This window comes from Podarcis melisellensis (assembly GCF_964234715.1).
Source record: "Podarcis melisellensis genome assembly, chromosome: 4".
NCBI lineage: Eukaryota > Metazoa > Chordata > Lepidosauria > Squamata > Lacertidae > Podarcis > Podarcis melisellensis.
Window position 1 is genome coordinate 46,576,009 of NC_138531.1, and position 15,143 is coordinate 46,591,151.

Sequence of the window (15,143 nt, forward strand, 5' to 3'; positions counted from 1 at the left end):
GCTTGCATACTGGTATCTTCAAAACACTCCTTTTCTTTATTTTGCTCCTTCTCCCAGTTTATATTTCTGTTTTCTACATCCATTTCTCTCTTTGTTATTTTGCCATAATTATACTGGTTTATCTGAAGAACATATTTTGCTGGCTCATTACTAGTTTCCTCACTTGAAGATGATGACACAGTTACTGCTGTTTGCTTCATAAATATCTCCTTGTGTTTAAACTCTCTCTGTTTTTCATTGTTTTCTTTACCTTGCACATATATTTTGCCATATTTATCAGATTTCACTACTTTAGCTTCTGCTTTATTTTCCTGGCAATCCACATAGTGTTTTTCTATCATACCATCACTAGCATGGCTGAATGGCAGCTCCTGAGGTGTTGAACTAGAATTTACTTGGTCCAATTTTCCCTTTTTTGCTACTTTAAATTCTTTTTTAATAGTCTGGTCAGTGTCAGGCTTCAGCGCCCTATCAGTAATGGCCTGTGCAGACTTACTTTTCGAGTACTTTTTACCAGCCTTAATTTTCCTCACAAAAGCATCGTAAAAACTTTTTTCTAAATTGGGATCCTTTCCTAGACACTCTGAATGTGTAGGTTCCACCTGAGAAGATGTGCCACCCAATTCCAAACCCTTCTGAGCTTGGGGAGGAACAGACTCTTTCATCCCACCCTTACCATGAATATCCAGTTTCCCATTTTTATTTTTCTTCTACTCCGCATGGGAAGCAAGAAAGAAAAGGGGGGACAAAAGAAAGGAGAGTGTTACAAATAAAATGAGAGGAAGACAAAAGGCAAATAAATCAGAACATGAAAAAGGAATATAAGCAGCTTGACAGGATGGAAGAGGATCATAAATGAAGGTAATATAAAAGATGAAGAAGAAAATGGGCAAGATTCAGAGAAGCATAAGCACAATTCCACTTGCACAGCAGGATTCTCCTGCCTGCTTTCCCAATGCAGCCCTCTGATGAAAAAGTATACTGGTCAAAATAGATTGTATTTTGAAAATAACTACAATGTATATAAACCTTTTGTTAGTAATAAGCAGAAAGGCAACCTGGTGTGGGGAAAGATTTGCCCTTATCCTAAATACGTTCCCGGAAACAAAAGCTGCATTAAATTGTTTTAATTGTTTCAACTCTTATTTAAGGCATATTTAAAATTTACCTGTTTTGGGGTTTTTTTAAACTAGAATCAGTAGAGTTACTATAGTTAATGTTTTATAGCACATTTTAGATAAAATATTTTTTTAAAAAAATAAACAAATAAATAAAAAGATAAAATACATATATAAATTGCCAGTACCTTCTGTTTCTGTACTGGTGCTAACTCTAAGGAATGGTCATCAGGATTCACTCTCATCACATGGGTCTGGAAAGTATTTGAATATGAGTAGTAAATAACAGTAACTAGCTAACAAAATAACATTAGATACACATTCATGAACTCTGCTTTTTAACTGGAAGATCTCAACATACCTTCCAGACTAATTGCCTGATGCCCAAAGTACCAGAATTATAGCAATGGAAGAATCTGTCTTCTGCCTGGTAAAACATGTTGCCTATCTAGCGCATTACTGTCTACTGTGAGGGGTAGCAGCTCTCCAAGATCTCAGGCAGAGGTCTTTCCCATCCCCTCCTACCTGATCCTTTTAACTAACATTAATGCAAAACGTATACCCACAACTATGCAAATTTTCTTGCTACCTAAATACTACACTACAGAGGTCCCCAGTAAAACCAAAGTGGACTTGGGCTTGTGCACCACATCCTCCTTCTCCAGCAGCTGCAAGGAGACTGGAAGTTCTTGTTTCAGTTTTTAAGAAACCACAGTTTAGTATTAAGTTGCCAAGCTAAACTGTGGCTAGACTTAACTTCTGTTTACTAAAACAGGTTTAATTTGTAACAGTTTTCATTAAGTTGAGTCGTTTCAATAAACCATAGTGAAAATTAATCAGTTTATATATAGGCTGATCATAGTGTTAAACTGTGATTAACTGAAAACAGACGTGAACGTTTTTGATCTCCTCGTGGTCATACTGAAGGAGAGGAGAAATGTGTTGCACAAGCCCATGGCCCATTCCTGCAAAACTAAACCATAGTTGAGCATTATGTCCATATTAAACCATTTTCTCTCTATGTTGTAACTGTGGAGTGTGGAAGTGGCCTAGGAAAGATTCCTGTGCTCTTCCTGCTGTTGCTACTGCCACCGGACACTCCACAGGAAAACGGTTATACCTCAGCCACAAACCAAAGTATAAATACAATCACTAGTAGTAGATGTGGTTGTGGGAGGGGGCTGTTGGTTTGTGGGATGTTTTGTTCGTGTTTTTATCATGTATTTTGTGCTTTTATATTGTATTTTTATGTTGTGAGCCCCCTGAGATCTGTGGAGACAAAATAAATAAATAAATATTACCATATTCAAGACATCTGTGGTGCTCCCAAGGGTTCTACCCTCATTTTCATCTGAATCATCTTCTGTTGAGCTCTCTTCTGCATCATTTTTCTCCTCTTTCTTATCTCCTTTAAAACAAAATACAGGATATACAGTTATTCATGTATGCACTTATTTGCGGAAAAGGAAGTCTGGATGCTCCTCTAATTACCGAGAAAGAACTGAAACAGAAGGGTTCCTGGCAGTCCCAACTGGCAGGAGGAGTAATCTTGTTTCAGTAAATACAATAAAAGGAAGAATGTGTTTTCTGTCCATAATGATGCCTGCATATTTTGCTTGCCCTATGGGTCAAATGGCAGCAAATATGGAGGTGGGGAGGCTTATTTAATTGAGAAAAGCAAGCAAGAAAGCACAGAGACCCCATTCCCAGATCTCTCATGGCCCAGTTCACGTGTCTGGTTAAACAATAGTTAATGGTTTACCATGAACATGCAGTCTGGGCCAATTTTCTCCTTCCTACCAGCACATGGGAGGAAAAAACCACAGACCATGACTTTATGTTATGTCTGAACCAGATATAGCAGATTGTTTTGCTCAAACAAACCACAATCCGTAAGTCAAAAGCAAAACTTAAGTACAGATCTTGGTTTGTATGGAGCAAAGCAAACTACAGTCTCTGGTCCAGACATAATGCTAAGCCTGGGATTGTAGTTTCTTCTGAACACTCAGATTGGCATGCTCACAGTAAACTATAAGCTAAGTTTTCAGTGGCAGGCAAATGAGGCCATGGTGCAAAGGAAAAAAAAATCAATCACATAACCCTGCACAGGTTATGTAGATGTACTGCACTTTTCCTGTCTTTATGTTGCTCAGTATCACAACTGATTATTTAATCTGCAAGTGAGACTCTAAGTGATAATTGCACTGCAGTTTTAAGGACCTCTGATGCTCAAAAAACCCCACAAATGATTGATGGGAGCATAACAGAAGCTGGTGATTAGTTTACCTGTTTCACCATCCAAAGCAGATTGGGTGCCTTGACTTCCATTAGCTGCCTCTGAGTCAAGGTGGTTTGATCTGAGTACACCAAGGGGAATAGTGTTGCTGATGGCACAGGATGCAAGCTTTGAAGGACCTTCTCCTAGTGGAGGAAGTGTTCGTACCAGCCGGTTAACCTGTTCCGGTGATTTGTCCTTGTGAAAGGGGGGAAAGAAAGCATAGCAGCTTTTGAGTCACTTCAAGGTAACCAATAAAGAACAGTGATACAATGAGGGGTAGATTGAGGGATTGAGGGCATTGTTTGCTTTTTATTTTCCTAGAATGAGCGCTGTAAATCTGCCCACAGTGCAGTAATGCTTGAAGTCAGGAAATCATCTACAATGTGTGCTGGGTCTTCCCTGGCCAGATTCAGGAGAGATGAAAATACCAAGGCTATAGTAAGTTCAAACTGCATGTATGAGTAAAACTACAATCATGCAAGTTAGAGGCTGCACCTACTGTTCAGTTAAAGAAAGACATAATAAAGGAATTATTACCACAATAAATTACCAGTCAACTATAGTATGGAAGTTTGATGTGCTATTTATTTACTTAGAATGCAGATATTTTCATAGCACTCTTCAATTAAAAAAAACTTAGGGAGGGTTTACCATCTTGGATCTCAGGACTTTTTTGTACAGCTGCCTGGAGATTTTAATATTGAAAGTCAAGCAGTTCTCCTCCAAGTGTTTCCTAGAAAAATCTCTTCGCCTTTGGCATATACAGCCTTGACTGCCCCCGATGGTGATTTGTTGCATAGCAACTAGGTGTGATCATGTTGTCTTTTGACATTTTTTGAAGCTCAGTAGAAACAGTTTAAAATATACCTTCGCTCTCCGCCGCAAGCGTGCCGATAACGTCCGATGGAAGGTATCTATTACTAATGCATCTCCACCCACTTCAGAGACCACAGCAGACAAGTGGTGTTCCTTTTGGTCTGACACATGAGTTTCACCCAGCTCTTTAGGCCTCGGTGTGGCAAAAACTAGCATGTGACAACCACCACAGGAAACCTACAGTACAAAGTCAATGCAGGGATTAATGGAGGCTGTAAACTTTGCAGGTACATAGGAAGGGGAAACCTAAGCAGAAAGCACACTCCTAATGATTTGGTACAATCTTCAGAATTTTCACCATTACGGTCCCTCAACACGTTATGCATCATTTCCAAATCATAGTATTTTGAGCAAGGTCATCGTGACAAATATGAGACTCTAAATGGAAAGAAATGAGATATTGGTGTGAGATTACCATTTGGTGGTGCTCTTTTTCTAAGTGATTGTCTCAGGGAGACTTAAGTCACTCACCCTCACTCTGTCCGTGAAGCAATTGCAGAAGGGCTAGAAACAGTGTGCCTTTTTGGCAAACTTGTTTTGATACCTCACCCTAATATGATTATTTTGGCAAAATAGTGACAGGCTGGGCATAGCCTTGATGTCAAAAAATCCATTAAGTAGCAGAGGTTTATATCCCAACTGCTATACGGAAATATAAGAATCTTCTGTAGAATCTAAGAAATTTGCTTAAAGATGTTCATTCCTTCAAACAGTTTACAGTGCACATAGCACAGCACTGGCCTTGATCATGAAGAAACATCTCATACAAATCTATTTTTCTATCTAAAGAGAAAAAGTAAACCAATTATTTTTTTAAAAATACCAAGAAATACAAATGTCTGCAGTGCTCATCTACAATTTAAGAATATAGCATGGTATAAACATATGAATGACCTCTAAATATTGTACCTTTAAGTACAACATGAGATATACTGAATTAGTATTTCAGAGCATGAAGAAAAAATGAGGCCTTACCGACTGTACAGCAAACCCCCCAAAATTGGAACATAGCGTAGGAAAAAACTGATTTGTGTAATTTTCTTCCCCAAGCCCTAATTTGCCATGCCGTCCATCTCCAAAGGTGTACATAAGGCCGTTCTCTAAGTGTGGAGAAAGAAGCATGTTAACTAACGTGTAATGCAGCAGTGTGTAAAAAGCAGTGGGTGAAGCCACAATATCTAATTAGAAAGGAGAATCACTTTCTTTCCAAGAGCAAAAATTCTGAAATAAGTATTTTAACCTGTAACATAGGTCTTTCCACTAGAGGAAGGAAAACAAAAAAAGAAAAGTTAATCTGGCTAATGTTGACGTTCTCAAGTTTTCCATGTCAATTGCTTCCTAATGGAACCATTGAACCAGTAAAAATAAGGAGTTAGTGCTCCAAGTATCAAGAGTAGATATTGCATTCTAGCCTTCAGGATTACCCCGCTTCTTCAATTTTACCTTAAAAACCCGAACATCTATTTACAACGCAGGTATTAATCCTTCAATACTAAATCTTCATCAACCACTAGGACCATTAAGGCCATGAAAAATGGACAGCTACTAAGCCAAATCTATAGGAAGTACATACAAGCTGATTAAACTAGAGAAGGCAAGCTGATCAGAAAATAGATTTGCAGCAGAAAAACCGCTAGCATCATTAGCAGAAGGGTCATGTATCTTCTGAATTACATTAATTATGCTAAAATAAAATTAGCATACGAACAGGAAAACACATCTGGTGAATATATTTATCTCATAGTGTGGAGATTTTTTCAGTGATCTTGATGACTTCATTAAATTAAGATGTATAATCACGATTGGTAACTGAGTACTACAAGCCAGGTTTTGCACTCTTCTGAAAAAAGTGCTTCCCATTAAGCCTGTCTAAGCACTTCAGCAGCTGCCACTGATATTCTTGTCTGGTTTGCAATTTCCATTAAAATCATAAGAATGGGTTAAATCACACATATGCATCATGAACCCATGGATTCCCATTCTAATTTGTAGGCATACCAGTTTGTTCAGTTCAGACTTAATTACCAGTTATGCCTTGCCTGCACCAGGGATATGTTAGAAAATGTGAAGGAGACATTGTGGAGGAAAGAGCACACAAGCCTCAAGCACGACCCAATGTTCAGCCCATGGTTTGGCCACTGAATACGAACTAAGCAAATGTCACTGCAATACTCACACCAGAGAGTATACCCCATTGAATTTATTGAGATCCATTTTGAGGAGGCAAATATAGGACTGTGCTGTACATGTTGCATGGTTTTTTGTTTTGTTTATTAAACCACATATAGATAAGAATTACTATGAAATATGTTTAAGACCACCAGGGTCTTGTCACCTCCATGTATACATATTAAATATTTGGTAACTTATAAAATCTCAGAGAGTCATCTCCTTCCCCCATTCCACCAAAAGGACACTCTTACCCCGCTTTCCTGAACTGCAAACAAATACAAACACATATTCTTCCGAGTCCCCCTGTTGCTTAAGGTAAAGGTAAAGGTACCCCCCCTGCCCGTGTGGGCCAGTCTTGACAGACTCTAGGGTTGTGCGCTCATCTCACTCTAGAGGCCGTGAGCCAGCGCTGTCCGCAGACACTTCCGGGTCACGTGGCCAGCGTGACGAAGCTGCTCCGGCGAACCGGCACCAGAGCAGCACACGGAAGCGCCATTTACCTTCCCGCTATAAAGCGGTACCTATTTATCCACTTGCACTTAAGGGTGCTTTCAAAGTGTAGGTGGGCATGAGCTGGGACCGAACGACGGGAGCTCACCCCGCCGCGGGGATTCGAACCGCCGGCCATGCGATCAGCAAGTCCTAGGCACTGAGGTTTTACCCACAGCGCCACCCGCGTCCCACCCTGTTGCTTAAGGCTCTGTCAAACTTATAAATGCCCCTTCAGCAGGAACAACTGATTCAAACAATAGAAGCATTGCTTTCTTCAATGATACTCCCTGGAGTTTCTGTTTATATAACTTGCCCTGAGCCCCAGAGGGTCCCTTTCAGCTGTTCTGAGTCTTAATTTGAGAAAATTTTATTTAAAATGTTTCATAGGAAAAGTTTTACGTATCTCTCTGTGACCTGGCAGATTTAAAAACAGGAAAATTTTGTATTATGCACAAAAATACACCAATAGCATTGCAAATACGTTTCACAGCTAACCGCATACATACCTGTTATTAAAGCTGTATGATTTTCCCCACTGGCAATGTTACAGATTTTATGCTTTCTCAAACAATCCACTATCTTTGGTTCAGAAATTTCAAAAATAAATGTACCATGTCCAAGCTGCCCATATTGGCCAAGGCCAAATGTGTAGACCTTCCCCTCTGAAAAACATACATGAGATTAATATTATATCCATAGTTTTCCATCCTCCATGTTTCTTAGCGCACACTGCTCAAAAGTTCCCATGCTGTTCCTCCCCAATTCCTGGCATGCCGCAGAATGTGACTTGTCATGTCATCTAAATACAGTTATGTCTCTTCCAACCATCAATGCGTAGTTGAGTAGTAACCAAGAATTGCTCTTGATTTTCTGCTTGTGGTTTGGAGGAAACAACATTTCATATGTCTACTACACATTAGCAGGAGTGAAGGAGGAGCACCACTGGAACTGAGCAGCATGCAATGTGTTCACACTAAACCACATTTTGTTTTAGCCTATGGTTCAATGTGATGCATACACCAGGCCTTGTACTTAAAAATAAAAGTAATGAGAGAGAGAGATTTTTAAAAATGAGAATAACCAATATATTTAAACCCATAATATCATTCAAAGAATATCATATTACATAACCCAAAATATTATACTAAATAAAATATTAAAGCTCCCTCTGCTGGAAGATACAGAAGCAAAAAAACAAGGAAACAAAACAAAACCACACCTCTTTAAAAGCCTCAGTAGAGGGTTAGATGTTATTTAGAATAGTAAACACCTTTACCCCATTCCCTTATGCATGGTCTAGTCTCACTAACATCTCAGCCTAGTTGTCAGTAAGAGGAATCAACCAGAACACATAGGATTCAGCCTGAATAGTAGCATGCCAAAGACCTGAGTGTTGCTGGCTTTTCACTGTCTCTGCTTTGGTTATATAAAATCACCACCAGACTGACAGCTAATTTAGCTACTAGTTCTAGTACTGTGCATATGTGCAAATGGTGTAAACCCAGCACTAAAACTCTACATCATATAAGAGGACCACTGATCATACGCAGATCCACACCATACATTTAAATCACATAATATGTACATTTAATGCCCATGACTTCCCCCAAGGATTCCTGGGAACCATACTTTGTTAAGGATGCTGGGAACTTCTGTGTGGGCAAAACCACAGTTCCCAAGAACTCGTGTGTTTTAAATATGTGTTGAAAGTGCATTAAATGTATGGTGTGGACCTGCCTCTAGATAGATGCTTCACACTGTCCCTTTTCTTAGCCAATTCTGCCCCTTCTTCCATCACTTTTAAATAGCTTTTCTTTACTTAGTTTTGCTCTGCAATTTCCATCACTACATCCATTTGCCACTGACACCTTGCGAATTAATTCTGCTAAATCATTTCAACAGAAACTAAGCAGCTATTTTATAATCGTCTCCACCATCTTTGACATACAGCATCCAATATGCTGAGTCGTATGTAGGTGGACCCATTTAAATGTGTCGATTCAGCAGTTTAGGATTGTGGGGATTAAAACATGAGCCCACAATTTGAGGAGCAAGAAGCTAGTATACCTGCAAGCGCTACTGTGTGTCCTCCTCCACAGGCAACCTTATTGGCCCTACCAGAAATTCCAGAAACAAGTTGTGGGACCTTGTAGTTTTTCAGTTGCTCTTTTGAAAGACCTAGTTTTCCATTCTCAGGCTCCCCAAAAGTATAAAGTTCTCCATCTCCTGTAAGAAAACAACAAAGCAGCAAGACTGAGACTAAGGCTAGGACAAAAGAGGCATTTTTTGCATGTCTCCTTTACGACAAATGTATCTTATAAGACAGGGCTGTATTTAAATTTAAACACACCACCACTTTATTTTTAGATTACAGGTCCATCACTAGAATAATAATAATAATAATAATAATAATAATAATAAGCTAATCGGCATCAAACTATATTGCAACAACTCTGCACAAATTGCAGAAAAATCAGATTACAGAAATAAATTCATTACCAGCTTTATATGACTACTGATCTTATTCCAACAGTCAATAAATTCCATTACCATTTTCCCACTACAGTAGTTAATGCTCAAAATTCATACCTTCTATATACGGAATCTGTCAGCTTATTTATCTCAGCTATCTGTATGTTAAGGATTATGTTTTCCCCAAATAATAAGACCAAACCATTTTTGCAGAGATTAATAGGTTCATGATCAATACTTTATAAGCGTTTGACCACCACCAAATTAGTAGCATATATCCAAGCAAAAACAGAATCCAAACTCTTAACCAAGTAATGACAGGTAATCTAATCCCAAACTACTATAAGGGGCATAATTAGATTTAATGATTGAAAGTACACCACACTTCTGCATCTCTCCAGATTTCCACACTTACGTGTTATTAAGGCAGAGTGGTAGTATCCACAAGAGATCCAGGAAACGGGTTTACCAACATCCACTTGATGAGGAACATATGCATTAGCTTCATCAGCCAAACCAATTTGTCCTTCGGAATTGTCCCCCCACATAAAAAGCTGTCCATCCTCTTAAAAGAAAAGAGAGTTTTGTAAGTGTATTATTTACTTATTTAAATAAGGTGGCTTTACAAAACCCAGGATCCATGATCTAGTGGCCATGTAAGTCCTATTCAGGGCTTACGTGGTCACTGTATCATAGCTGCTGTGCTTTGCAAAACCCCTTTCCCTCCCCATGTTTGAGGGCAACTGTATGGAGCACAGAGCCTACTTCTACTCATGTGGGCTCCCCATTCAGTTTAGAATCCTGATTTCCAGCATTCTACATCATGCAGAAGTCTCCATGAGACACTCACCACTGAAATTGTGCAGGGCAACTTGAATGAGGTTGTGGAGCTAGCACACTCCATACATGGTATTTCCAATTTACAGCAACACCTCAATATTGTGATTCCTGAAATGCAGTCCTTGCAATACAACATAGGGTGTTTTAAACCCGAGGAGTTTGGTGGAGGGGAATTTTAAAAGCATCTTGTAATATAGTATATGAAATGATAGAGAGCTGAATTTCAAAAATCACAGTAAAAACTTCACTGGATCCATGACCCCCCCCCCCATGCATGAGAAATAGCATGTTGTATCTGGAAACAGATTGCTAAATGCTATGCCCTCCTATCTAAGCTTATTTCTCTCTTAAATCAAGACAGCAATGAAATTAAATTACACAGAAAATGGCTACATTTAGGAGCAGTTCAATCTGAAAGCTAGGAGACTGCAGTAGTCAAACTGTCAAGCTACAAAGGGCCTATGAAGACACCCTTGAATATAAATATATGCTATTATACACCTAAATAGGTTCATAATATTTGGATACTCACAAAAAGTTTCCCTAAAATTATAGGAAAACCCAATAAATAACTGTAGGGCAGGATACTTTCCAAAGAGTTAAGCAATGCAAAGCATTTGCTGTTCAATGATGTACCTCAGTCAAGAACTAGGAACCAAGTAAGGATGTTTCTGGAAACTTGTATCAAGTTGTCAAAATTGTCAACATTTTCACCCAGTATTTGCAACAATACATTTGTCCTTGGATATATACAAAGTGATTTTTTTATCAGGCTTCCACAAAAGTCAACTGGAAAATATAAAAGGCCTCAAATAACACACACACACACAAACACACACACACACAATATTTGTGTTAGCTGTTGGGCTCACCAGTTAGTGCTGCTGACGTGTAGGATCCAGCTGCCAGCTGTTTGATCTTGTGCTGGTTACTAAAAAAACTAATTAGATGAAATGTGCTTCTTTCCTCTGTGTCACCTAGTCCCAACTGCCCTTCACTGTTACCTCCAGAAGCATAAACATTTCCTTGTTCTGCACACAGAAAAGCACATGTAGAATAAGCACACTCTCATCTGAAGCAACAGCAAAACCTAAAAAAATCAGACCAGCTCAAGTTTATTTTCACCCATGTACAAAAGGTCGATCCCTGGTGCTCTCAAATGCTCAAAGACTGCCTGTAGAAATTCCTGTTTAAGTTCTTGAGAATCATCGCTCTGCAGCAGGATTCTACATTCCAAAAATATACTACTGGAATATGCATAACATAGTAAAAGTAGTTTCTGCTCATGGCCGGAAATCAATATTTACAATTGGGAATGACTTGTTTTATTCCTTCCCTTCTAAACAGAAGGAAAAGAACCTCGGAGATAGACAATTTGAAATGGGGCAGAGGAAGCTGTAGCTCAGCAACACCAGAAGATTCACAAGTTAGCCCCCCCCCCCCCTGCGCTACAGGTAAAGGCTCAGCTAGCAATGAGAATCAATTAGCATGTGTACTCAGGTCAAAGTTAATTAAATGCAATCTTGCTCGAACATACAAACTACAAATGTTAATGACGAGCGTTACATTAATTAACCACAACATGTGCCTTTCTCATGTTTAACCTGACACCTTTTGGTCCTGATTAAAATGAATTCATGTTTAATGAAAAATGTACTTAATTTACAAGGGAAAACAGACATAAGAATGGCAATCTGATCTAAATATTTTCAAAATTATTCATTTCACAATATGACTTTAAATTCTACTGTGATAAGGAAAGGAGAATTTCCTGTAAATGATAAATACCTTGCAGGAATTTATCAACAGGAGCTACCTTGCATGTTTCCATCTCAGTAGGATGGCAGCATCAGATTTACTACCTGAATTCACAATAAGAAAACAGCTGACTTCCTTGCTATTACCATCTCCACAGAGGTTTATTTGGGTTAACTGCACTGAACAGGTTAGCTACTTCTAAGCAAAATCTTATCCAAGATATTGTTTTTAAAAAATCAGCTCTATTAAGGATAGTTGAAAATTATTCAGTGAGGATTAGGAAGGGTCACAACTTAGATGTAGATGTACTATGCATGCATACAGATGACACTTAGTCACAGGATGTTCTAGTTAATGAATTTCAGGTGCCAAGGCTGTCTCGGGCCTCAGGAAAGGTGCAGCCAGTCAAATCTGGCCATTTTACAGCAGATGGACCAAGTGTCTTGTTCAATATAAAAGGTGCACATAATGTTTTTTTGTGTTTTTTTTAAGGTTCTGACTATTTCTTAGAATGTGCACAGAAAGTGGCCATAAGATATTTGATGTGCAAATATAGATGACGTACCTGTATAAATCAAGGTGTGGTTTCTCCCGCAAGCAGCTAGTTTTACTTTTTCTGGTTTTAAAGCTGAGGATTAAATAGACAGTGGTTACCATTTAAAAAATATATATTGTTGAATGTATTAAGCTCCAACTTTACATACTGTCTACTAACCATAAATCAGTGGTAAGTGGGAAAATGGCAAAAAGCTAGACCTTCTATACTCCAGTCTAGAAGTTACCAGCATGGAACCCACAGGTGCGCATTAGCCACTGAAATTAGGTTTGAACTCATTCTAGAGCAATAGTTTGCAATGTATTATTGGCTGCGGGTATTCCATTTTGCAAATAGAACCTGTTCTAATTCAATGACATTTTTATAATAATAATGGATCATTAAGGCTGCAGTCCTATACACACTTAACCTGGGAGTAAATCAAGGCTGATACTCTTGGCTTAAGCGTGCCTGGCCAGAAACGAACCAAAACATTGATTTTTCACTCCTCATCCTCTTAATTTAAACCACATGAAACAGCACATGTCCTGTTATTTAGGATGGGCTTGTAACATAAAAGAAGGCATATTTTCAAATAGATTTATTTCCATACTTGGAGAAAACGTTGTATTGTCAAATACCTTAAATCTTAAAATAATGGGAGAAATAAAAATACTATGCATTTTGTCAAGAGTTAGAGCTATATTAGTTTTTTCTTTGCCTTAAATAAAAATGTATATGAAAATAATTTATCAGTGTCATTACCCTTCTACAAAAGAAACCCCCCTCGCTTTGTAAAGTTGCTTAAAAAAGTCGCATGTATCTTCTTCTTCTTTAGCTTTTTCTACTATTTCATAAATCGTAATTGAAAGGCTTTGTCTGTGGTTATATTCTAACTGTGGTTATTTCAATTCTCAAAAGCCTTTTGTTTTCCTTTCTCTCTCTCTCTTTTTAAATAAAGTGGAGCAATAGCTGTTAAAAGTTCTCATATGAAAGTTGTGCCTATGTCCCAAATGTAGTGAGAGCTACTATAATAGCGGTGTTAGGAATCACCATAAGTATTAGCGACTGAGTTCATTCTTCCGCTCATTTTCAATTACGGCATAATATGTCATAAAACCACACATGTGAGACTAACCTTTCACACAAGTTGGCTTGTTGACAGTATTCCTTGTTCCAAATCCTAGTTGTCCCCAGTTGTTGCTTCCAAACATGTAAAGTTTACCATTTTCTACAGGGGAAAAAAAAGGGTGATCACCAATGAGTTTACTTTAAGGTTCTCTAAAAATGCGAAATTACTTTGGCTGGCCTTTTGCCATTGATCCTCCCCTGCTCAAATAATAATCATGTACGCTTCATATACTGCAAAATATTACACAAACACACAGAATCATATTGTAGAGCTGGAAGCAGGGGTGCCATCTCACCCTCAGGATTGTGGGTCTCCGCTGAGCAAAGCAGACGTGCAAAGTCACACACACTATGTGCAGGCATGTGTGTGTGACGTTGCACGTCTGCATTGTGGTGGGGGGAGATGGTGGCTCCTCCTCTCCACAGCCAGTTAGGCACCCTTTTCCATAGGGAGGGTCTCAGATTCAGAGGCAGAGAGATACCCCCCCCCCAAAATGGTGCCTCACTTGCTGGCTGCAGAAGGTGGAGTTGAACTGCTTTTCTCCCGGAGGCAGGGCCACTGCCGCCTGCCGGCTTTTCTCATTGCCTTTTTGGGTGCCCAGTCCCCACAATTGTATTATTGTGGGTGTCCAAGCACCCACGGCCCCATGGAGCTGGCTCCAATGGTTGGAAGGGACCCTCAAGATCATCTGGGCCAACCCCCTGCAATGCAGGAATATGTAACTGTCCCATACGGAGATCGAACTTTCAACCTTGACATTATCAGCACCATGCTCTAACTGAGCTATCCAGGCTGACAATAATTATAAAGTCACCCAACTCTGTCCTTTGAGAATAGAAAATATTGGATAAATATATATAAAGTAAATCACCGAGAGACTGAATTTTGAATTAATCAAGAAACAGCTTTTTTATTATACATTTTAAAGTTTTTAGACCAGGGAGATGCAAACAAAGCTCATGGCATGTATCTCAACATGAAAAGACACCTAAATTTCCATTTCACATTTACGTAAGTATTAGAATAATAGCACTATATTAATATAAATAAGAATGTATGGGAGTATCTTATATTGTGTTTGTTTTGTGTGTGTGTGTGTATTTTATATATATCTTTGTTCTTTTTCTCCCCCTCACTTTTCCTTCTTTTTTCTGTATTAATTTCTTTTAATTGAAATTACTTCAATAAAATATAAATAAATAAAGACTTCCATTTCACAAACACAGGAAGGTCATGTTACCATCTTGCAAACATCATTACTTCTGAATAACATCCAAGTCTACCTCAGGACTGGGCCTTCATAGTGCAATGCAATGCATGCTTTCTTCGAAGTATATCCCACTGGATACAATAGGTCTTAGTCTCAAGTAAGTGGGTTCAGACTGCTACCACAATGTGATCAGGACAGGAAACTTCACAATAAAATATTTTGAATTTGTAAAAATACTAGTACAATGCTAACTTGTTTTT

At 38.7% G+C, this 15,143-nt stretch overlaps 2 protein-coding genes across 4 annotated transcripts in view; both read right to left on the bottom strand.

Moving 5' to 3' along the window:
- LOC309368768 (uncharacterized protein) overlaps positions 1 to 1,232 on the bottom strand; it is a gene marked incomplete at its 5' end in the record, with an annotated part of 4,719 nt that extends 3,487 nt beyond the window's left edge. The window contains 2 exons of the mRNA XM_081909077.1: positions 3 to 710; positions 1,209 to 1,232. Coding sequence (XP_081765203.1) covers positions 3 to 710; positions 1,209 to 1,232 — 732 coding nt within the window. The remainder of the gene's footprint in view (positions 1 to 2; positions 711 to 1,208) is intronic.
- RPGR (retinitis pigmentosa GTPase regulator) overlaps positions 1 to 15,143 on the bottom strand; it is a 37,086-nt gene that overhangs the window by 19,921 nt on the left and 2,022 nt on the right. For all 3 annotated transcript variants that reach the window (XM_081908958.1, XM_081908959.1, XM_081908960.1), the window contains exons 3-13: positions 13,680 to 13,772; positions 12,572 to 12,634; positions 11,121 to 11,279; positions 9,824 to 9,973; positions 9,004 to 9,162; positions 7,443 to 7,598; positions 5,248 to 5,372; positions 4,264 to 4,449; positions 3,405 to 3,591; positions 2,420 to 2,526; positions 1,307 to 1,372 (exon numbers count right to left, since the gene is read on the bottom strand). In XM_081908958.1, the coding sequence (XP_081765084.1) occupies positions 1,307 to 1,372; positions 2,420 to 2,526; positions 3,405 to 3,591; positions 4,264 to 4,449; positions 5,248 to 5,372; positions 7,443 to 7,598; positions 9,004 to 9,162; positions 9,824 to 9,973; positions 11,121 to 11,279; positions 12,572 to 12,634; positions 13,680 to 13,772 (1,451 nt within the window). The remainder of the gene's footprint in view (positions 1 to 1,306; positions 1,373 to 2,419; positions 2,527 to 3,404; positions 3,592 to 4,263; positions 4,450 to 5,247; positions 5,373 to 7,442; positions 7,599 to 9,003; positions 9,163 to 9,823; positions 9,974 to 11,120; positions 11,280 to 12,571; positions 12,635 to 13,679; positions 13,773 to 15,143) is intronic.